The 23435-nt window shown below is 36.5% G+C and overlaps 1 protein-coding gene across 1 annotated transcript in view; it reads left to right on the top strand.

Moving 5' to 3' along the window:
• Positions 1-124: 124 nt before the first annotated feature.
• Positions 125-23435, top strand: part of CFAP54 (cilia and flagella associated 54) — a gene marked incomplete at both ends in the record, with an annotated part of 97078 nt that continues 73767 nt past the window's right edge. Inside the window, 9 exons of the mRNA XM_009879216.1 lie at positions 125-297; positions 5752-5857; positions 8831-8977; positions 15129-15242; positions 15335-15436; positions 19750-19948; positions 20946-21041; positions 22219-22283; positions 22389-22557. Of these exons, the coding sequence (XP_009877518.1) occupies positions 125-297; positions 5752-5857; positions 8831-8977; positions 15129-15242; positions 15335-15436; positions 19750-19948; positions 20946-21041; positions 22219-22283; positions 22389-22557 (1171 nt within the window). The remainder of the gene's footprint in view (positions 298-5751; positions 5858-8830; positions 8978-15128; positions 15243-15334; positions 15437-19749; positions 19949-20945; positions 21042-22218; positions 22284-22388; positions 22558-23435) is intronic.

Raw genomic sequence — 23435 nt, 5'->3', positions numbered from 1 at the left:
ACTCCCCCGGCCTGGGAGCTAACCAGGAGGTTGTTCACCCAGGCTGGCTTCTCCATCAGTCCTCCAAAACACTGGCAATCCGTTTTCCTTTTTAAAAATATTATTAAAACCCCTCCTCGGAAAGTTTGCAGATGATGCCAAGCTGCGTGGTACAATTGATGTGCCAGAGGGATGGGATGCCATCCGGAGGGACCCGGATAAGCTAGAGAAGTGGGCCTGTGTGAACCTTATGAGGTTCAGCAAGGCTAAGTGCAAGGTCTTCCACCTGGCTCAGGGCAATCTGCATTATCCGTACAGGTTGGGGGATGATGTGATAGAGAGCAGCCCTGCGGAAAAGGACTTGGGGGTACTGGTGGACATGAGCCAACAACGCGCACTCATAGCCCAGAAGCCCAATCATATCCTGGGCTGCATCAAAAGAAGCACAGCCAGCAGCCTGAGAGAGGTGATTCTACCCCTCTGCTCTGCTCTGGTGAGACCTCACCTGAGGTGATGTGTCCAGCTCTGGAGCCCTCAGCACAAGGAGGACATGGTCCTATTGGAGCCAGTCCAGAGGAGGGCCCACTGGAGCACCTCTCCGGTGAAGACAGTCTGAGAGAGTTGGTGTTGTTCAGCCTGAAGAGGGGAAGGCTCCAGAGAGACCTTATAGTGGCTTTCCAGTACCTGAAGGGGTCCTGCAGGAAAGCTGAGGAGGGACTGCTTACAAGGGTGTGAGGGGTAGTAGTCTCAAGCAGAGTAGATTTAGATGAGACATTAGGAAGAAGTTCTTTACTATGAGGGTGGTGAGACACTGGAGCACATTGCCCAGAGAGATGATGGAAGCCCCATCCCTGAAGGAGTTCAAAGTCAGACTTTATGGGGCTCTGAGCAGCCTGATCTAGTTAGCGATGTCCCTGCTCACTGCAGGATTGGACTAGATGACCCTTAGAGGTCTTTTCCAGCTCAATGCATTCTGTCATTCTGTGATTCTATGAAAATCTGAACACCACTTTTTTTAAGTAGTTCCTAGAAGTTAATACTTTAGGGGAAAAGCACAAGATGTTGTGGAAGTTGGCAGCACCACTGTTGGCTGTATCAGAGCTGCCTGAACTTTCTTGTAGGAAAATCCCTTCACTGTGCTAGAGCAACTGGCAGCCCACCAGCATGTTGCTGCTGTGTGTGAGGGTGAATACTTTTGGGCGTGTACATGCCTTTAAAAGATGCATTTGCAGTCAGGTTACATGAGGATACAACCACACAGTTCTTTTTGCACATATGTCTGGGTCTACGTTGATATATTTTTATACACATAGATGCAGGCCAAGCATATGGCAAGTATAATTGTGCATATTTGTTTGCTCGCATACATGCATGTCTATGAGTATGAGTAAATCTAGACTTTGTAATGCAGTTAAGATGGAGCAACTGGAATTGGTGTATGATTCATAGTGCATGCATATGTCAGTTGTAGACTGTGCATTTCTTATGTAGCTCTCCCTACTACATTTAGGTAGATATGAGTCCAACTGCTTCTTTTAAGGTAAATATTTTTCCTATTGTTATTATCTGAACAGTGTTCTACTCTGAATTTGTGTGTCTTTAACATAAAAAATGGAAGTTTTCATCAAAATTTCATTCAAAAGCAGCACAGGAGTTAGATTACAGGGTGGTTAGCTTATCACTTACATGCATTTTCTACCTTTATATATTTTACTCAGTAGTTTCCTAGATGTAGTCCATAAATGACCCTTTTCTAAAGGAGCATTTTCAGGAGGTTCTGAGATTCTGCAGCCTTATGTTTGGAGATCTTTGCTTTTCTAAGCTATCTGGATTTCTAATTTGTTTATGTGACATGTTCATCATCAGGTCTAGGCCTAGATGCAGATACCAGTCCCCAGACTTCTGCCTCTAGTGTTTTTAATCTCAGTAGGTTGCCTGTTTATACTGCTTCAGCAGCTGTTTTCAGTGCTTTGTTATTTCTAAACCATTCTGTCACTTCAGACCTTTTTTCACTCTAGCTGGCCTGTATTCCTACTTTGAAAGTTATCCCCTCTAGGCCCTTTAGAAGAACCACCACTTAGCTGCTTCAGACAGCACTAAAACTGCTAATAATGGATACATTCATTATATATTCTACACACTTGTTGTATCTTCTGAGTGGGAATTGGGTATGCTGAATCTGATCTGTTTGCAATGTTATGCCAAGTTACCATTTTTAGTGAACGGTATCTCAAAGCCTTTCTTTAACTTTATCCTCTGTAATATTTTGACCCGAGTAGGCTCTGTCTTACTTAAACTGGTATTTTGTAGATGTAGTGGCCCATGTCCACACATAACTCAGTTGGCATGAGAACGTTTTCTCATCCAAAGAATTTTGCAGTGTTCATCCTGGAGATGAGAGCTAGTGCTTCCTGGATCTTGATCCCAGAACTCACTGGTAGTGATGATCCATACCAAAATTCCAGGACATTGAGAGCATTGTGTAACATAAAGCTCCCAGTATTTTGGTTATTAGCATATGTTCAAGAAGGTAGCAAAGTCACAAGTATTTATTTGTGATTGTGAAATTTCAGGATTGTTTCTCCTTTGGGTCACATTGTTTTATAACTCAAAATATGAGCATATGTAGCTTGCAGAACCAGCTCTAGACTACTTGTTCTTAAGAATTTTGAAGGTAATGGCTATTGCAGATGCTTTTCCAAATGCTCTAAAGACTTCTTGCTGTGTCATTTGTCAGACTACTTTTCCTGGCATGGGTTGAGATCAAAGTATTCTTGTACTTTGAGGAGCAAGAAAACTAGCTTCCACATGGCAAGTATGTTCAGTTTAGAAAAATAAAATTGTCAGCTTCATTCTTCCAGTGCTGTCAGCCTTTGGTGTTGATAAGTCAACAGTAAGACCATAATTTAAGCACTTACAGTGTTCTAATGTAAGAAACAAAAATTACTGAGGACCTGCTCTGTACTGGAATTATGAATCTTTTCAATCAGAAGTAGCAATCAAAAGTATTTTCCCCTCAACTAAACAAGAAGTTGTTTTACCCCATTTCTCTTGGTAATGGAGCTATCAAAGGATTACTTTGAACTTGATTTTATCTCGTGTTGTGTGCCTTAGTCACTCTTCATTTACTACATGTAGTAAAGATTTCTGGCCCAGAAGTATGGCCACGTGGGTCTTACGCTGCACACACTATTGGGCGTTGACCTTAGGGATTTTTTTTTTATTATTCATAGAATGATTAGACGGAAAGAAGCTTCACCTCTGAGCTCCAACAGCCCAGTATTTTTTTAAGAACTCAGTTGCTTAACTTGTTAGTCTGGTGTCCTGCAGCCTGTTTAAAGGAAAGGCTGATGAGCTGTTTGGGAAGTGTCTCACTCTCCTCTTTTGTCTGTGTCAAAGAAACATTCCTGTGTCATGAACTCACTTGCAGTTAGTCATGGCATTCTAGCAGATACAGTTTACCTTAATCTTACTATTGAAGCTGAAAGTCTAGTTACAGTTGACACTACTCTACAAAACTGGCTTTTAACTTGTTTATTACATCTAAGACTCCCATGTGTTAATATAAGCATTCAATAAAAAAAAAAGGAGGATGACCTTCACTGGGGACTGTCCAGCTGATCGGTCTTAAAGAAGTTTATTAGTCTCATCTTCCAGAGCTTTATCTACAGTCATTCTCACTGTCAGTTACTTTACAGGCTTACAACCTGATAATTACTGTGGGTTTTTCGTTTATTATTGTTATGGTTTTTGTGGTTGTTGTTGTTTTGTTTTGTTCATTTGTTTTTTATTTATTTCCTCCTTTTTTCTTCCTCCCCCATCAGTAGTATCCATCAAACCTCTTGGACTCTGAAAATCTCTTCCTAGACTTTTTCCTTTGTTAGTCCAAGGGAACTCTGCTCAGATGCCTGACAGATTCCTTAACTCTGGAGACTGTTAATCCCTACTAAACTGGACTGGGATACTTCTCTCAGTATAAGAAGTCTGTAGCCACTCTGTTTGGAAGGTGCTCTTCATTAGAAAGTGCTGTCGTTTCCTTGGAAAACATAATGCCTTCAAATGTTTTATTCAGATTGTTGCTTTTGGCCTAGTTTGTGCTGTTACTGCATTTTTTCTTTTGGTTACACCTCTAGAATGTCCTACTTATTCCTTTGCTGCTTATTTTCAAGAACTGAGAGTTGTGCTGAGATCATACTTACAGGGAAAAAAAGGATTATGACTGTTGTAATTTTTTGGTGTAAAGATCATTTTGACAGATTTTTCATGCAGCCGTCTGTTTCACCTTGAAATGTGAAGGTGGCTGACAGCTTTTTGTGTGGAAAAATGATGTTACTTGTTGTGGTTTTTTTTTATTGGGAACCTTCTTATGGCTTTCTGGAAGACTGTGAGAATGGATTCCAAGTTCCTGAATGCCAGAAAACAGTTTAAGAAAGTGTCTTGTATTCTAGTCTACCATCACCGTCTTAAGAGATTGAAATGTTCCAGCTATCTCACACCAGTAAGCATAACATTTACATGTGAAAATTCATCTAGAAGGTGATTTTCAAACATTAATGGTTGTTTTGCTTCCTCATAAATTGCTGCCTATGAATAATTTAGCTGTTGGGGTTTCACAAGGCACTCTTTGCTGAGGTTTCTGTACAAGTGATTTGTTAAGAGAAAAACTGTAAGAGATGCCTGGCACTGTGAGCACTGTCAATACTATTAATAATTTACTAACAGGATTCTTTTCTGAAAAATCCCTGTGCTTATTATCAGTGTGTCTGATCAATTATTGTTTCCCAGTTTGAATATGACTTGCTAGAGGGAGTTGAGGGTGGGAAAGTTGTACAGATGAAGGCACTCAGCACATCAAACAGCACTCAGTAGGGATTATAATACTGGCGTGATGTAGACAGTTCCTCTGTGGAGGAGGCAAACTGCTTAGAGCCAGTTACTGGCTCACTGGTCCAGCCAAATAAGTAATTTGTTACACAAAGTTATCCTTGATGACAACTGTGGGTAGAATAACATGTAGAGGCAACAGAAGAGCATTGCAGCTATTGCCATAAAGTCCTTTCTATTTTAACAAATGTGTCATTTGCTTCTCTGTGAATCCTACCCTTCATCGTTTAAAAATCCCGAATATTTCATGTCAAATGCAGTTCATGCTAGAGGCTTTCTAATAACTTTCTTCTTTTGTGAGTCATGGTATAGCTCTATATACCATGAGCTCCATAGCTCTATATACCATAGCTCTATATACTCTCTAGCTCTGTGGTTTATTCCATGGCCACCAGTTCCTAAGTTTATTTCTACCTGACACATACTGTTCTTGTGGGATCTTTTTTCCTGCTCTTAGCGTTTGTAGTTTCCAGTCCAATAATCGCTGTGAGCTGTAATTCATTGAGGTTTTTTTTAAATATCACATTGTTTCTTCCAAGAGAACCTCTCAAATACTATCTGAGAGGTGGAGAGATTTTCCACTTGTGACCGTGTTTGAACAACGCAAGAGAATTAACACCAGTGCATTGTAATAAGGATTTACACAGGAGAAAAATCATCCTATTTTAAATGTGTGATAAAAACTGGGGATAGAAGAGAAACCCAGAAATGTCCGTGGCTGCCTGTTAAATTCAGTTCTAATGATACCTTGTTTTGAAATATTTAGATGTTCAGATAGGTTTGGAAGAAAGCAGTTTTTACAATTTGAAGTTTTGCTCATTTGTTTACTTGTTATGACAGGTCTACTGCCAGTTTAATCTGAAACATTTTCTGCTGTAACTTTTTTAGGGCAAATGCTTTGTTTAATATTTGGATCAAATATAAGCCTCGACTGCCAGAGTGGTATTACAATGAAAAACTTCTGAAAATTGGTGATTCCCTTGCTCAGATCAAAGTAAGTCATATGAAAACAGGAAAGGCTCAGTCACAGTTTTTGTTTCATTCTATTTCTATGCTACTTTAATTTTTAATCGTATTTTACTGGAAGCAATTTAGAAAGTAGCAAAACTTTTACAAAATAATTCCAGTGAGAGTTGGTGGTTTGTATCTCTTGTTTATTATTGTAAAATTGCTCTGGTTTTGATATATTTTCTATATCTGCATTTTCTGTTCACTTATTGCCTTTTTAAACATGCCAAAGTCTTTCTCTAATATTTGTTTGATGTTTCAGCATGGTAGAGTACAATATCTGACTGTGCCTATAGATGCTGCTGAAGTACAGATTAACAATGATAGAGCAGTGGTGGTGTGTTCTACTGAAATTCAATTCAGCGCTCATTTAACCAAAGGTGACGGTAAAGAATTGTTGGGAATGGAACACAGAAGAAAAAAACAGAGTGCAATTACATAGTATGTTACTACATGTATCGATGATGCTCCTGCATCTCGAATTCTGTGTGCACTTCTGGTCTCCTTAAAAAAGTTAAACCACAACTTAGAAAGATTCAGGAGCTGAATTGTGGAAGACTTTGAGAGTATTTTGGAGAACACATCCAATGAAATTGCTCTTCTGTTATTATGTCCTTCGCTTAATGAATCCAGAAAGGGTAAATACTATTTATGGTATTTATGGAAAGCATATGTATGTGCTTAATAGGTGAGCTTTTCTGCAGACCATAGCAAAGGTATGAGTATCGTGCAGATGTTAGGAAGTCATATATATCCTTTACTGCTTCTGCCATAAAGAATTCTGCTAAAGTGGCCTGCCTGCTGGATAAAGAACAGCAAGCTGAAGCTGAACTTCAGCAGCACTTAACACTCACTGGTAGGTTGAAAAAGGCATATAAAAGAATCTGTAGAAGTTATTATTGGAGTTGTTATTTTTATATAATTGAATGTATAGGCTCATGGTGTAGCTTTAGAAATGCTCACAGAAATTCCTAAGAAAGCTTGAATAACTGCATTTGTTAATAGCCACTTCATTGCCTAGGCAATTCCATTCATGTTTTTTTCATGTTCACATTTTCCTCAAGTTCCCATAGCTTCTGGGCCCTAGGATTTGCTTGGAGTATTACATGAAGCTTTTGGTGCTTGTGAACTGCTGCTTTCACATTGTACTCAGTCAGGTTATTTCAAACGCATCAAATGCTGCTTTCTCTACTTTACCTTCACTTCCCATAGCACAACTCGAATGCAGTAATTTGGCCCTTACGTTGAAGGTGCTTAATGACATGGCCCTAGATTGCCTAAAGATAATTGTCTTTTGCTTGCAACTTCAGTCCTGTAGTGTAGTGTGATTTTCTACAGTAAAGATACTAATGTAATTGAAAAAATTGTTTTGCTGACCAGCCTAAAACTTTAAAATGAACTCTCTTTGCATCTCACATTTTTAAGTGCATTTCTTTGACTTTACAAACTTAGTTTTCATTCAGTCCATTTTCTTCCATGGAGGGAAAAAAAAAAGAAAAAGCATGAGATGAATGCTAGCTACAAATTCATGCATTACTGGAAAAGTCAGTATGGTGTAATGCCAAGTTCTGTGGTAGATGGGGTAAAGCCTCTTTTTGTAAGTATTTAACTTAATTTTATGTTAACTTTTTAACTTAACTTTAACTTAACTTTATGTCCTCGTGCTATTTTTTAATGCCTTCTTACTTTAGATCCCTTCCTATTATACATCTGCCATGTATATTTTAGGACACACCTAAATTCATTATATCTGGAAATTAGTTAGCCCCTTAGTCATCATACTGATCAGTACTGACTCATTTTTAACCCCTCCCTCTCTGCCTGTATCCGCATGTTATCTTTGGTCATATACATGTATTTTAAATTGTTTGGGAGAGAAATTACTTTTTTGTTATCTGTCAGTAATTAGCTTAATGATATTCTGATCCATGACTTTGGATTCTAAGAGTTATTACATCCTGAATCTATATATTAGATTACACAAGTGCCCAACGGCCCATAACTGTCCATGGAAAGTAAAAGTTTCTGTGTGTGGCTTCACACAGCAAAGAAGAAGGTAGGGCCGTGCAAATAGGACTTCTCAGACGATTAAAAATTTAGGGTGAGCGTTACAGTGGTAGAAATTCATATTGAAAAAACCAAGTGCAAAGCAATACTTTTGAATTTTTTTGTGATTAAAAATTAAAGGATAATATTTACAAAAATAAATTGGTAGCTTTTTTCCGCAGAGTGTATCATGGTGTGTGCGTGTGTGCTTGAATTAATTAGTGAAGTTGGTAGAGAAACCTCTAAATAATTGCTGCAGGAAGTGGTGGAGGTGATTCAGTAAATGGCACTTCCACATCTGAGTCAGAGCTGAACCATAGTCTCATCATGATGTTCAAGTGGTTCAGCATGCTGCTGGGGAGCTCTATTTTGAATGAGATGTAAAGCTCAACATCCTGTTTCTTAATGGTTCTTAAAGACCCAGGATCAATTTCTTACCTATTAATGCTGACTTTTTGGCCGTATGTAAATTATGGTTTTTACTTGCTTCCTTCTTTTTATCGTATTCTTCCTCTTTCTCTTACAAAAGGCTTTGACGTCAAGGTACCAGAGGAGGGAGAAGTAAGGATGTCTGTATATTGTTTATAAAGTTCTACATAATGAAGTACTTTTCTCAGAAGTGTAGTATCATTATCATTACTGTTGTGAAGCTACAGGTCATTCCAGTAACCCTTTGAGTTTTGTACATTAGTCCAGGATCATACTTTACAATTGTTCTCTGATATGTCATATTTATGACTAACATAAACAGAAAATTACATTATTGAATGTTCATATGAAACTTTGGTGTTTTACTTCCAGCTGCTCTTTCATACTGATACTATTTATGTAAAGATAATAAAAAATAACATGTTGTATAGATATAGGAATGTAATATGCAAACTATAAAAAGAACATATTATTTGTTCTTCAGGAGTATAAGCTGGCACTTCTACAGTGCTATGGAAGATACCTTCAGCAGTTTGTTTCTGGAAGCCTTGATGATATTGTAGATGATGTGCATCAATTTAAAACCACCTTTTTTCCCAATGGTTTCAGAGACAAAAATGCAGCACTTACGGTAGGTCAGGGTGTTTTTTTTGTTTATTTCTTTGTTTTGTCAAAAACATTCACAGATTCAAAATAATTAGCCTCTTTTATCCTCCACAAATGTACTTCATATTCATTAAATATTAATATTATCAAATCTTTAATATTTTTTATATAGGTTGTATTGGGATTTAAGAGTCAGATATATGGTATGAACATCCAGAGATGCTGTACATTTTAAGGAGCATACAAGTGCCTATGCTTTTGTGGCATAAGCTGACCACTATCAACTCATGTTAAAAAGGCAATTTTCTCTGAATGAGTTATTCTGTAACTGTCTACAGCAGTTTGTGCTCTGTAATAGTTGCTATTAACCACTGCCAGAGTCAAGATAAGGGCAAAATTTGCTAACTGTCCTGTGACTGTAGAAATTTCTGTATGGTGTGATCTAAAAGCTGGGCAGAATGAAAGAGAATTAAAACATTTTACTGTAATTTATAGCATAAATGTACCAAAATGCTACATTTAAGAAAAGATCACGACAATAAAAAATGCTATTTGCTTATTTGCTCACTATGAACAAAAAGGTCAGAAAGCTCAATAATTTTGTAAGTGCTCTAAGCTTTGGGAAGCTGAGTGACCTCAAGAGTATATTATTGCTTATTATGTGTTATTGCTTATTGAGAGAGGGGCTTGCAATTTATCATTTGTTATCCATGAGAGAAAGTGTTTCAGTAGGTGTAAGGAGAATGCTAAAAATACGTTAGATTTTACCTTAAGAAGTTCTTTGCTGAGGAGCTGTATTTTCAGTATGTGGTGGATATTTTGAAATAAGCTAGTGCAGTTGTTTCAGTGATCAAGAACAGCAAAAGGAAAATGGAAGCATCTCCTGGGTAATGAACTAATCAAATTAATATTCCTCTAGTCAGAGTTAGATTATAGATAGGTGTTTAGTGAGAAGAAAAAAGCACTTTGCTTAAAAGCTAGAAGGATATGTCAGAAGAGATATTCTGTTTATATTATATTTTGTTTTCAAACATAGTTTGGCTTGCTGGAGAGAATACAATCAAAGACTATGTTAATCCATTTTATTTTGTTTTTTTAAAAAAAGTTTTGTAAATAAATGTGAAGTTCCAGAGATGATCTTTCCTGTCTTCTATATGTCTGCCTAGATCTTTAACCAACCCTAGTGCCACGTTTCCATGAGTTTGTACTAAGATACCTGTTCTTTAACTTGGCCTTTAGTCACTGAGATATACCTAACCTTTCAGATAAGGAATCTAGTTTGACAATGATCCCAACAACTGCAAATGGATGATGATAAAATGTCAAATGATTACATATAAACACTTTATATGCAAATTTTTTGCCATGTTTCTGTGGCTAGCCTTTGTTTTTTAATATAACACTAAGGAAATCACAGAAATGGAGTTCCAGGGCTTGAAACTGCAAAATTAATGCAATTTCAAATATTATCAGGTTAGTAGGCTTCTGCAAGATTGACAGATGCTGACAGGCCGTGTCCCACTTTTCTTCTTACATGTTGGTTTGTTCAGATATCATTGTACTTCTGATGAGACTGAGATCACCTTATGTTAGGTATTCCAAGGAGGAAAAGGAACAGTGCATCTGCAGAAGAGAAAAGTAAAGTAGGGGAGTGAGAAGTGACCTATCTGTGATATGGATGGAGAAGTGAAGTACAGAAAACTTAAGATTTGCCTTAATTTACTGAGGACATCGACAAAGAAGCCAAGAATTAGAGCCAGATTCTTTGAATATCAGTTTAATGCTTCATCCATCCTTTCTCCCTTCGGCGCTTTTAGCAGCCCTAGTGCACTGGGTGCATTTTCATCCTTTGATGCAGGGGAAGCTTTCTCAGTCTAATTGAGTACAGCAGCCTTAAAGCTTTAGCACTTTCTCCATGTTTTAATGGCTATTTCAATGTCACACTGATTTTTTTTCCTAGTGTGCTTGATCTTTTCATATTCATTTTGTTTTGCTTTGCTGAAGCGATACTGATGTATGCGTCTATTTTAACTGTTTATACTACTATGATGTGGTGTTGGGTGATATGGTTTAGGGGTGAACTTGTAGTGTAGAGTTAATGGTTGGACTCGATGGTCGCAATGGTCTTTTCCAACCTGAATTGTGCTGATTCTATGTTTCTATGATTCTATGATTCTATGATTCTATACTAATTCTATGTATGTTTCCATGTGTTTTAGTTCCATGCTTTGCAAGAGAGAAACATTTGCATTTATCAGGTGGTTTGCAGCAGTGACAGAAATCTCCAGAATCAAGAGTCCCTGCAGACTTGTTTCAACATCTTGTCCTTACTACGACTCACTATGCAAGTGGCTCTACCTCAGGAGAATTTGTGTTGGCTTGTCTACAATGGTACCCCAGGCTTTCCATTTACATTTCTTTGCTCAGCAGAGCTGTCGAGAGAAACTTTACACATATTTCTTAAAGTCACCGTAAGGGTCATGAATAAATCTCTAGTTAGTCTTCAACCACAGTAAGGGTGTTGTTTTTGTAATTTTGGTGTTTTTTTTCTGAAATAAGGGATTTTTAAATTGAAGTTCCTACGTAGCATGCCTTCTTCAGGTGGATGCTGTAAAAGTAATGGCTTTTCCATCATAGCTATGGTTCGAGTGTACTAATAAAATGAAATCTAACAGCATAGTAAGGACATTTGTTCTGTGAATACTGATTTAAAAAACCCACCAACCTCAGGATTTTTTTATCAATAAAATGACAATAAGCTTTTTTGTTGTTGTAGTTGAAGATGGGATTGCACATCTGAGAGTAGAAAATGACTGACATTTTGTATTTTTTAAATTGTCTTTAAGTGTAGAGTCAATAAAACTAAAAAAGTACCATATGGTGTTCAAGAATCTGAATCTCTATATATGATTTTAGTCTGCTAGTTATAAATACTTGAATTAGGAAAAAAAATTGAGGAAAAAAATGAACTTCCGTGAACTAGGTATAAAGAGAATAATGTATCAAGATTTTTATTTTGAGAACAACAATCTTTTTGTGCTTTAAAAGACAATCGTATTTAGTCCAAACTCAAAAGACTATTATTAATTCATTCTACTATGATAATTTATTGCAATATAAATTGAGGAGATACTGGTTTAAATTTAATTTTGAAAAATTTACTTTCTCTGAGCTCTAGCTGGTTAAAATTCTTATCCTTTTTTTTTTTTCCCTGGAACTGCCGTTGCTCTCATTCCCTACTTTTGAGGTGTGGCTTTTTGCTTGTCTTTTGCTGTGGGAGAAGAATTAAAATATATTCACTTGCCATTCTTATGTCCCAGTACCCGGATGTGGTACAGGCCTCTGTATCAAGCTGAGCCAATAATGAGATCTAGTTAGAAATAGGAAATAATTTAGATTTTCCTCAGTTCCCGATAATTTTTTCTGCAATTTCTGGCAACAGATTTAGTGCCTCATTACACGTTTAACTGATAAAAAGAAATCTTCCTAATGCTTGCTCCATTGTTTCTTATTGGGATCATAACACCCTTCTAGAGATGACAGTTGACATTGTGATGCCTCCACTGCACTCACAGGTGTCCCTTTCTGAACATTCGTACAGACAGAAGAATAGACTTTTTTTTTTCCTCCAGAACTGAAATGCCTTTTATACTTCCAGGGCTGATTTTTGAAAAGCAATTTTGTGACATAGCCTAAATTAAGTAAATTTTTGACAGGATTTTATTTGTTAAGTCACTTTAATGTTCTTGAAAACTCTAGTCACAATACATTTTCTTCATTTCACCTATCATACTTAATATCATATAATGGTGACTTTGTCTGCCAGGACAGTGCCATGACAGACTAAAAGAAATATGTGAGGTAAGGTTGGTGAGGAGAGGTAGTATTTTAAAAAGGATTGCATTTGGGGATGAAAATAAGATTTTTCTCTCTCAGTTACTTAGTAAAAAAAATTGATACAGTATATTTTTAAGTTTTCATTCTTTTATTATACTTCTTCACTGTGTAGGTATTTTTGAAGCTAGTGTCGCTCAAGAATTGAATGACTTAAACTTTTCTAATTTAAAAATAGTTATAGAAAAATCATTAGTTTGGTTTTCAGTCTCTGGAAATAACAACACACATAATAAAAAGTTCCAGTTAGCATAAAAAAATTCATACAGGATTATATAACTTACCTATTTTTATTTATTTTCATTTACTTTTGCAGGTACTATTCATATTTACACCATATGCAGACATTTGATGATGATAGGTCAGTCTGCTAAGGTATGGCAAAAAAATCAGAAACATTTGAAAAATTTACAGACAATTGGAAAATGCACCTGTATCTTGCATAACACTGTACTTTTTCTATTTCATTGTCATTGCCAATAGTAGCACTGTGTCCCAGGGGAATAAAACATCAGGCTTGCAAAAAAGCCAGATTCTAAGCTTTCATGCCTTATGACTCTGCTCCTTCCTCAGCTGTGGAATGGGGCCCAGTATAATGTCTTGCTGGTGTCTGAGATGGGATGTGTTAGGCTGTTTCAGAGGGTTCTATATGCTTTATTTTGGGGCAAATATAGCAAGTCCCAAGAATTGGTCTTTTGTTTCTTAAACTGTGGAAATGTACTGGCACCTGGTGGCTATGCTTTTAGTTGCAAATACTTGGTAGTTGGTCGTCTTCCCCTGGACTTTTCAACTATGAATGTCGTTTTCGTTTGTCTTAGCCTTGCTTTTTTCTCCTAAAACTTGAATAAAGTTTGACTCAGCCTTAATCCAGTGTATTTTCTATTTATATATTTAATATGATCTGTTGATTATATTAATCTTTGGTTGAGCAGGAAAGATTTTAAAGTTCTCTTGAATGTATTCAGGCTTTTACTATAAAGGAAACAGAGGAATTGATTGTAGGTGTTTCAGATTCTTTAAATTCACCTAGAAAGAAAATCTGTATATTGACTTAATTTACAACTAAGGTTGTGTATATTTTATGTACCTTGGGGAAGATGACCCAAAGGCAATACAAATGGAAAATATTGTTCAATCAATTTAATTCTTAAAGTTAGCTTGCTGTAATGACTGTGTTGGGCCTAAAGTCGAGTTGATAGTGTAGGTCCATGGTCATAAATTAATCTAGTGTAGGTCCATGGTCATAATCTAAGCTCAGGCTATCAGCAAAGAAGACAGACTCCATTGCACCCAAATAAGCTTGCTGATCTAGTTGAAAATTAACTTAGGAAAAAAAAAAGAGCGCTAGAGCTGACATCAAGGAAAGGGGTAGCTCTCAGGGTAAGAGCAGATGAGAGAGAAGGGCAGGACCTCAATCTAGTTGCAAGGCTATGGTGAACTGGAGTGGTTAAGGTACCTTCAAGGCTAGTATATAATGCCTGACCACAGTTTCAAGTTAAAAAACCCCCAGTAATATGCAGGAGGAATATTTTGTAGTCAATAAAATGTGAAAAATTAATATGATTTCTGTAATTTCTTTCTTTCTCTTTTAATTTGTCCTGTCATGTGAGGATAAGTCTTTGTATGTATCCCTTAGTAACAGGATGTATATTTATATAGCTTAAAATGCATTCAGTTTGAAAGTAAATTTCTTCAATACAGGTCCTGGAATACTTGCTGTGGGCCAGTATATGTATGGAATCATCCATTCCGCTCTTGTCTGTACGTTATTTGCCCTGGAGAGCCACCCTGTATGCTGCAGTTTCTCAGTGCTATTTTGACTGTCAAGCCAGCGTTCATGGAGAGGTATCCTGATTTACCATACATAGCATTTCAGATGCAATCAAATGGGAAATTAATATTTATTTAAATATTCCTACTTACTTTGTGATTGTATGTATTTAGAGTTCTGCTCATATTCCAAAATTTAACTGCAGAGTAGAGGTATATTTCCACATGTAAATGAGTAATCAATTCAAAGTTAAATGCAATAGTACTTTGTAATACAAGCATAATAATAGAATTCTAGCATAGAATTCTAGCATAGAATTCTAGCCTCCCTGCATATATACAAAAAATATTTTACGTAGGCTTTTTTTCCATTTTGATTACTGTTCATGAGCTGCCTTTCACTGCAGCTGTTTGCAGTTGTCTGAATTCAAGAATGATATGATCCTAAAGTTAAATACCAACATACAGCATATGTAAACAAAGTTATTTTTTTTCTTTAATACTTTGGACAGGTATTTGCTCGCCGTGGTCTGATTAAAATTGATGAACTGAAGCAATTAGAAAATACCAGTTCTTCGTCAGAAAATTCAGAGACAAAAAAAATTTTTAGAGAGGCCACTCTAAAGGTACTAATCTGCAGTTCATTATAAATAGATAGTTACAATCTCTGTGAAGAGAACACATAACAGTTATTTACTTACTTTTTTCTTTGTGTCAGATGTCAGTATTGATTTTCAAGAGAGCAGTATATGAATCCAGAAGAAAGCCAAAAACCCAGGTTCGGCCTAAGTTAAGAGTTAGTCTGAAAGAAGCACAAAATGTAAGTCTAACATTTTATATAATCCTTCTCTTTGTTTACTATTTGCATGTGATGAATATGTGACATAATTCTGCTTAATACACATATTGCTATTCACAAGGAGAAAGTTATGCTTTTTCAGAGTTAACATAATTTGTTATGAAAGCTCATAACAAATTGAAAGGAGGGAAGATGCGGTGATTCTTTCTTTGGAAAATACTGATTTTTTCCTTTAGCAGTTATGGTAGCAATAAAAATAAGAGAAATCTTGCTCAAATTCATGCCAGGTGTATGGAAGTCCTGAGTTTGCCCTATATGTTAAACTACTTGGAAGATAAGGGGTGCTTTCAAAACAGCTACTATGTTTTTTAAGTTTTTGTACTTACTTTGGAGAACTCTCTTAAGTCTTGAGAAATTATATTTGAAGCCACTTACTTTCCTGCAAGACACCATGCATTAGAGAAGAGCATCCAGGATACAAAGTAAGCTTTTAAGGAAGTAATGAATTTCCTCAAATTTCACTCTTTCCTTGTGTTCTTTACAGTCAGTATCAAAAATGAGTGATCCATTAGGGTAAGAAGTAAAAATAATCAAAGAAAATGCTTTTTTTGTGTGAGTGCATTGTCTCTTTTTTGGTCATCATGCAGACTTTTATATATCAAACTTTATTAGTTAAATTTATCTTTATGCCGTTATGCTACTAGGTGGGTTCATAACAGTTATGCACCTTACTTAGATTATATCATCCATTCTTGGTCATAGGTTGATAGGTCTTTTGCGTTCAAGATGTTTGCTGGATGCAGGACTCCACAGAATATAGAAAGTTCTCTGTTTTGATTTCTCTGTGCCGAAGAGGATGCTTCTATCTGAGGGGTTGTTCCCTGTGTGATGAACGAATGGTTGTTCTACTTTCCTACTGCTCCCAACTGTGATTTAAATAAATTCAATTCCTCCAGTGGCCCTCAGGAATCTGGCAGAGATGAGTGACTGAAAGTACTAATCAGCAAGCTCTCCAAACCACACTCTTTTACTAATACTGCCTGCACATTGGAATGCTTTGCACCTTTGAAAACAAAAGATTGTGATCTCTTTGCACTATGACACTCTTGTGATGTTTGTGTGGTTTGCACATATAAAGGTACCAAGCAACTTTCTCAAGGTCAATAGATTCTGGAAGACATAAGTACTTCTGAATGACGATCGTCTAAAAGTTTTGCTGAACAATTAGGCTATTAGGAAGTCAGCATGCTTTCAAATAGGGTGTTTGCTCATTAGGCATCTCTCATATTACTAGGAACCTCTGCCTGTTACATAGCAGGAATTTAATGTATCTGATCTTCAGAAGCTTGAAAAATCTTCAGTAATTGGTTTTGTTCTGCAGTGTCTGTTTGACTTTCTGACAAAACTGAATGCCTGAAGTTGACAGCAAATTGTTAGAAATTACACTGTTCATAACTTCCCCACCAAAAGTCTTTTGCGTCTAAAATATGCTACAACAGTTTTCATTACCTTGTTCAGGAAGGAATTATATTGAATTTTCATTTGTTTCTGCATGCCTCTTGTAGTGTTACAGGATTTGTTGAATGCTATAAAATCTGAAACGACTGTTTTAGTAATTATTTTGGAATACTTTTTAGGTTTATTAAGTGTGAAGTAAACATGAGAATATTGGACATTTATTTTTGCCTAATGTTTTGACTTTCAAAAAAATTTCTTCTTTTTAATTATAGAAAAAGTGCAGTGTAGTATAACAGGTAGAACAGTTATATTTGGAGCATGTTACAGAGCACGTTATGTTTGGACTACTAAGAATTAATAACTTTTCCTTCTCGTACGTATTTGTGGAATTTGGTTTTGTACTTGAATCACCTTGAGAGATGGAAACAAACTGGTCTAATCTATTTAGTTTAAGTTAGCTTTCATTTTTAGATTCTTCTGCATCAGTGCAATGTTTGTTTTCTAAACATGACAAGATAACGCTTATGTGAAAATATTATTACTATTAAATTGCATTCTACTCTGCATTTTAATGAAGATATTTAAACAAAACCTGCAATTTGTGCTTAGCCTGTTCTGGAACATATGTATATTGCTTCCTGCTTGCGTAGAACTGATTCCTAGATTGGGCTCATGAAAATAAAACCGCAGTGTGGGGAAAAAGATACATTAAATACAATGACACAAAATATTAAAACAAATGGATAGGTTACTTTGATTTTTTTAATCTGCAAACATCATTATAAGTATTTAAAAAAAGTTGAAAATTTGGTTTGTAGCCATTTTGCTTAGAGAATGTGCGTCACAGAATCACAAAGTGGTTGAAGCTGGAAGGGCCCTCTGGAGATCATATGGTCCAATCCCTGCTCAAGCAGGGCCACATGAAGCTTGTTGTCCTTTGAATATCTCCAAGGATGGAGACTTCACAACCTCTCTGTGCCAGTGCTCAGTCCTCACCATCAAAGTGAAAAAGTTTCCTGATATTCAGAGGGAATCTTTTATGTTTCAGTTTGTGCGCATCGCCTCTGGTCCTGTCACTGGGAACCACTGAAAAGAGCTGGGGTCTATTCTCTTTGCACCCTCCCTTCAGGTATTTGTATACATGGATGTGATCCTCCTGAGACTTCTCTTCTCCGGGCTACATAGTCCAAACTCTCTCAGCCTTTGCTCGTAGGGAAGATGCTCTAGTTCCTTGAATGTCTTTGAGGCCCTTCACTGGACTTTCTCCAGTATGTCCATGAGTCTCACTGGGGAGCCCAGAACTGGACATGAAGATATCTGGCTTCACCAGTAGAGGGGAAGGATCCCCTCCCATTACCATCTAGCAAAACTTTGCCTAATGCAGCCAAGGGTATTGTCAGCCTTCTTTGCTGCAAGGGCACATTTCTGGCTCATGTTCAACTTGATGTCCACCAAGACCCCCCAAGTGCTTTTCTGCCAAGCTGCTTTCCAGCTGGATGGCCTCCCAGCATGTACTGGTGCATTGGTTTGCTCCTTCCCAGTGCAGGACTTTGCACTTCTCCTTGTTGAACATCATGAGGTTCCTATCAGTCTGGATGGTGGCATGACCCTCTAGCATATCAACTACTCGTCTCAGTTTTGAGTTGTGTGTAAACTTGCTGAGAGTTACGGGAGACAGTGTGAAGGGACTTACTGAAGTATAGGCAGACAACATCCACTGTTCTTCCCTAGTCTACCAGGCAAATAATTTCAGCATAGAAGTGTACCAAGTTGGTCAAACATGACTTTCCCTTCATGAATCTGTGCTGTCTACTTCAGATTTTGTTGTCTTTCATGTGCCTCAAAATGGTTTCCAGACTTAGCTGCTCCATCAGTATCCAGTGTCAAATATATTTTACTATGTTACCAGCAGAAATAGTTCCTCTTTCTCTGGAAAAGATAGTTCTAGTATTGATGAGTCTTGCTCATTAAGTGTTATTTGGAAACAAAAGTAACACTTCAGCTTTAGTACTCTAAATGCTGTCAGATATAGAACAGATCAATCTATTTTTTTTCACATCAGGTACACTTTTGAGCTTGTCTGTAAGTATTAATTTGGAAGCTAAAATAAAGGATATGGATCCAGCAAAGCACAAAGGAGATTCTCAGATTTTTATCTAGTAAAATGCACCTAGAAATTGATATAAAGTGTTTTTATTTGGGAAAATGCCAAATAGAACTGAAATGTTGATGGATTATAAGCAATATTTTAAAGTACTGTGTCTCTGATTTACTTTATGTCTGGTGGTGGTTTGCTAACCATGTAAGCACAATATTGAAATAAAATTTTTAAGTATTTTTCTTTCTAGGTCTCCAGTTTCTTAGCTGTCAATAGCGCAAATATTTTTGTGTGTGTTCTGCCTTGTATTTTATGTTATGCTCTTTGAAATGTGCAAGTTAGAGAATATAATAAGGTTTTGCTTTCACTGCAGTGCTGAGCATTCTGATCCTTCTCTGATTTTCTGCAAAGTGGGTAGAACTTAGCTCCCTATGGTCAAGTCTGTGTCATTATGAGGAAAGATCTGTGTGGCTTTAAACTCCAAGATCTTAATACTCCCACTCATAATTTCTATTGTATTGATTTCTAAGTAAAACACCATGCAGCAGTGCATCTGGTTGCTAGGAAATTATGACACTTCTTATGCACTGTACCCACTTAGCATGAGGCATTGCTATGCCTTTGAAGCTTGAAATTCATAACAATATATTTTACAGTATGTTCTTTTCACTTTGAAACATGTACTTACGTTCTGATGGAGAACTGTTTTGAAAGAAAACTTGCTTTATTGTAACTTGGTTTAGATTTTACAAGGCTTACATTATCTTTTCTTTCTTAGTTGCCATGGCCTCGCACTGCTACTGAACAGCTGCTGACAGAAATGTTTGACGGTGTTGCAGCTCAGTTCCTCGCCATCCTGGAAGCTCTGTCTGATAGCAACAGGCGTGTATTGCACCCTGCTCCACCTGTTCCTGATGAAGTTGAAATTCATAATGTCATTTCAGAGCTTTTTTTTGCAGGCCTGGAAATCCTCTCAGGTAACAGTATAAAGAAGCAAGAAGAGCTCAGACCTCCGTTTTAGAATTTTTTAATTTGCTATAAAAGAAGGAACTTGCCCAAAGACATGTATTTCATTTATAACAATAATGTCTGTAACAGCAGGCAATCTTCCTTCATAAAATTTAAGATAAAAATCTAAGATTAACATTTAAGATAAAAATTCAAGATAAAATGTGCCTTCATTTGTGGCTAAAGCAGTATTTGTTGGTAAGACACTAGTGTTTTAGCTGTTGCTGAGCAGTGCTTGCACAGCATCCAGGCTGTCTCTACAACCTTCCCCACAAAGGGGCTGGGGGTGGGCAGGAGATTGGGAGAGAACGTGCCTGGCACAGCTGACCCGAGCTCACCAAACTGACTGTTCCGCACCATAGGATGTCATGCTCAGCAATAAAACCTGGGGCGAAGGGAGAGGAGGGGGGGACATTAGTGGTTATGACATTTGTCTTCTCCAGCAACTGCTACTCTTCTGAGGCCCTGCATTCCAGAAAGTGGCTGGGTATCTGCCTGTCTGTGGGAAATAGTGAATAAATTTCTTTTAGGTTTTTTTTTTTTGTTTGTATGTTTTGCTTGCATGCACAGCTTTTGCTTTTCTTAGTAAACTGTCTTTATCTCAGCCCATGAGCTTTTCTGTTTTATTTTCTCATCCTGTCCTGTGGAGGAGCGGGAAGTGAGAGAGCAGCTGGATCAGAGTCTGGAAGCTAGGCAGGGGTGTTCCATTTATTAAAAGAAAAAAAAATCACTGAAAGTTAGATTTAAAACTTGAGAAAGGCACTGGACTTAATGATTCCTTCCAATCCTTTTTTGCTGGTCTCTGGACTGAATATAGCTATAGGTACAGAGATATTTTGTTAATGAAAGGATATAGAGAGACTAAATACACTTAAGAATCATATTTTCTTGATATGATTACTGGCTAATTGGAACATAATGAGTCAAATACAATATAAAATGATTTAAGAATTGTCTCTATTAAAGGTGGAGTGAGCAGTACTGATGTTCAAGGAAGTCCTTCCACTGATTGTTTTGGTATGATTAATACATCGTCAACTCTGCTGCAGTTGATATTAACAGGTAAGTTAACTTTAAGTTTTCAAAGGAGTCTGTACCCAGTGATGCAAATGCTTGTTCAGCAGAATTAACCTTCGTGTTAGTAGCAGTTCTATGCATAAAGGGACTGCAAAATGCTGTCCTCTTTACATGATATATGCTTGTTTGCACATATAATGCTAAGACATAATCCCTTCAAAAGGGATTATGTACAGATATAGTAATGATTTTCTTAACACGAGTAGGATTTAAATAGCATATAGCAACACATGGACATTGTAATCACCTACTGTTCAACATAGCAGTTCATCTAGATATGTTAATGACCCTAAACAGTCATTCAAAAGGCAAATTCTGTAATGATGTCCTGGTACATTCTTATGAATGAGAAGTGGGAAGCAGTAACAGAAGCACTGCCATAAGCTTGTTGAGGTGCTTGGACCAATCATTGTGCTGCTTTGGAAAATAACAGCTCTATTACTAGGTTAGTACTGCTAACTCCTCTTAGCTGAGTGACCATGTGCCCAGGTGATATGACGATGACTGTCATATTTCTTAGGAGTGCAGAGCACTGCTGAGTGTATTTACTAAGATACTCACTTGCCTAGAGTTCCAAGGACTGGGAAACCCCTTTTCTGCCTTACTGTGATTTGGATAAACGTGAAAAGTGAGAAAATAGACTCTGTGTGTCTACCTGCATATTTTCTAATACAGTAATGAGAAATATTCACCTATCTTGCAAGAAATTGTTCATGCTTCTGTGTATTTTATTAAATCAAATTTCTGGTAAGAAATTTATCATTATTATGATGATACCCAGATTTAAGCTCTTTCTGCAACAGGAATGAGTAGATCCTTGATATTCTCTACACAGGTGCGTTAATATCAATTATAGTGTATCCTCTTAGAAATGTCACAGGACATTGCAGATACATCATTAAGGTAGTAGGTAAGCATAGACATTACAGCAAAATAATAAAGATTTTGTATCTTCTACAGCAATTAAACATCCCTCAAGATTATGCTGACTGTTCAAAACCATGGAATTTTAACTTTGTGTTTCTTAATACGCAAATTATTAAATTAAATTAAATTAAACTTCTGAATATATATATATATACAAACAGATAAAGTATTTTTGTCATCACTGCAGGAGAAAAAGGGATATCTGGAGATGCTGCTGTGAAATTCGTAAAATTAGCTTTCAGCTATGAAGAGTGGGACGTGTTTGATTCTGCTATTGAAGTTGTTGTTAGTTTTCTTCAGGTAATTTAGACATTCTTTACACAGTGTTTTCCCATGAGAGTAAGGAAGAATATTCAAAGTACTTATTTTTAAGGCAAACTTCTGTTGTTTTTTTATTACAATTAGACTCAGGATGACCCAACATTTAAGAAAGCTGAAATGGAACTCAAACTTCTTACACTGATGCGACCTTTACTGTATCCAGGAAAATTGAAACACAGTGTTTCTATTACTGAAAATGATACCAAGGAAACTTGTATTTCTCAGGGTTCTGAAAAGAAGCAAACATTCAGAAGTGAGTGTTGTTGAGTTGTAGCTGTGTTTTCATTTCTGATATTTTTGTAGCAAGAAAACTTGTTTATTATTTAAAAACTATGTTATATGATACACATAGTATTCTATGATAAAATCTATTACATGAGAAACTGCCACTTGTTGAATTTTGTCTACTACTCATTTGCCAAAACATGATTTTATACCATTTCCCTCAAGTGTACGTTATACATACACTTGAGTTATATGGAAGAGTGCAAAATGAATGGACATTTTCAGCCAGGTTTTCAGGAAGAAAGTGAAACAGATATGTTTGTCTTACTTTTGTGTATTCCTTGTACTTAATTTATGTAAAATTTCTTGATATGGAAGGAAAAAACACTTATTAAAGCAACTGTTGTTAAATTCTATAACGTTCCAAAACCATGCAAATATATTGAAAACTTTCTGCTTCCAAAACCAGAAATGCTTACTTTTCACAGAAGTGAATAAACTTGGGAATATCTGTCCCCTTTGTATTTACTACTTCTTAGACCTTATTATCTGCTTACATAAATTGGTAAATCAATTCACTAAGATGTTTTCAAACATAGGTTTGTAACTTGAAATAACACCTTGTCTTTCCTTTTCTTCCTTTTTTTATAAACACTGAATGTAGAAGGTTCCTTAAAGCATGAAGAGCCTTCTCATGATCTTATCGTTTTGGCAACAACCGTGTTTTCTTGTGTCTCCACATCTAAGCAGGTAGTAACAGAATTAGAAACATTTCTTCTCAATGAATCACTTAATCTGTAATGAATGTATGTAACTGAAGACAAAAGGAATCATTTGCATGATTAAAACACTGCAAGAATATAAAAAATATAGAAATTATGAAATATGATCAATTTGTAATTTTTA

The sequence above is a fragment of the Apaloderma vittatum genome, unplaced genomic scaffold, assembly GCF_000703405.1.
Source record: "Apaloderma vittatum isolate BGI_N311 unplaced genomic scaffold, ASM70340v1 scaffold2002, whole genome shotgun sequence".
NCBI classification, from domain to species: domain Eukaryota; kingdom Metazoa; phylum Chordata; class Aves; order Trogoniformes; family Trogonidae; genus Apaloderma; species Apaloderma vittatum.
Note: the sequence above shows the minus strand (reverse complement) of the source record. Positions and strands in the feature narration are given on the sequence as shown.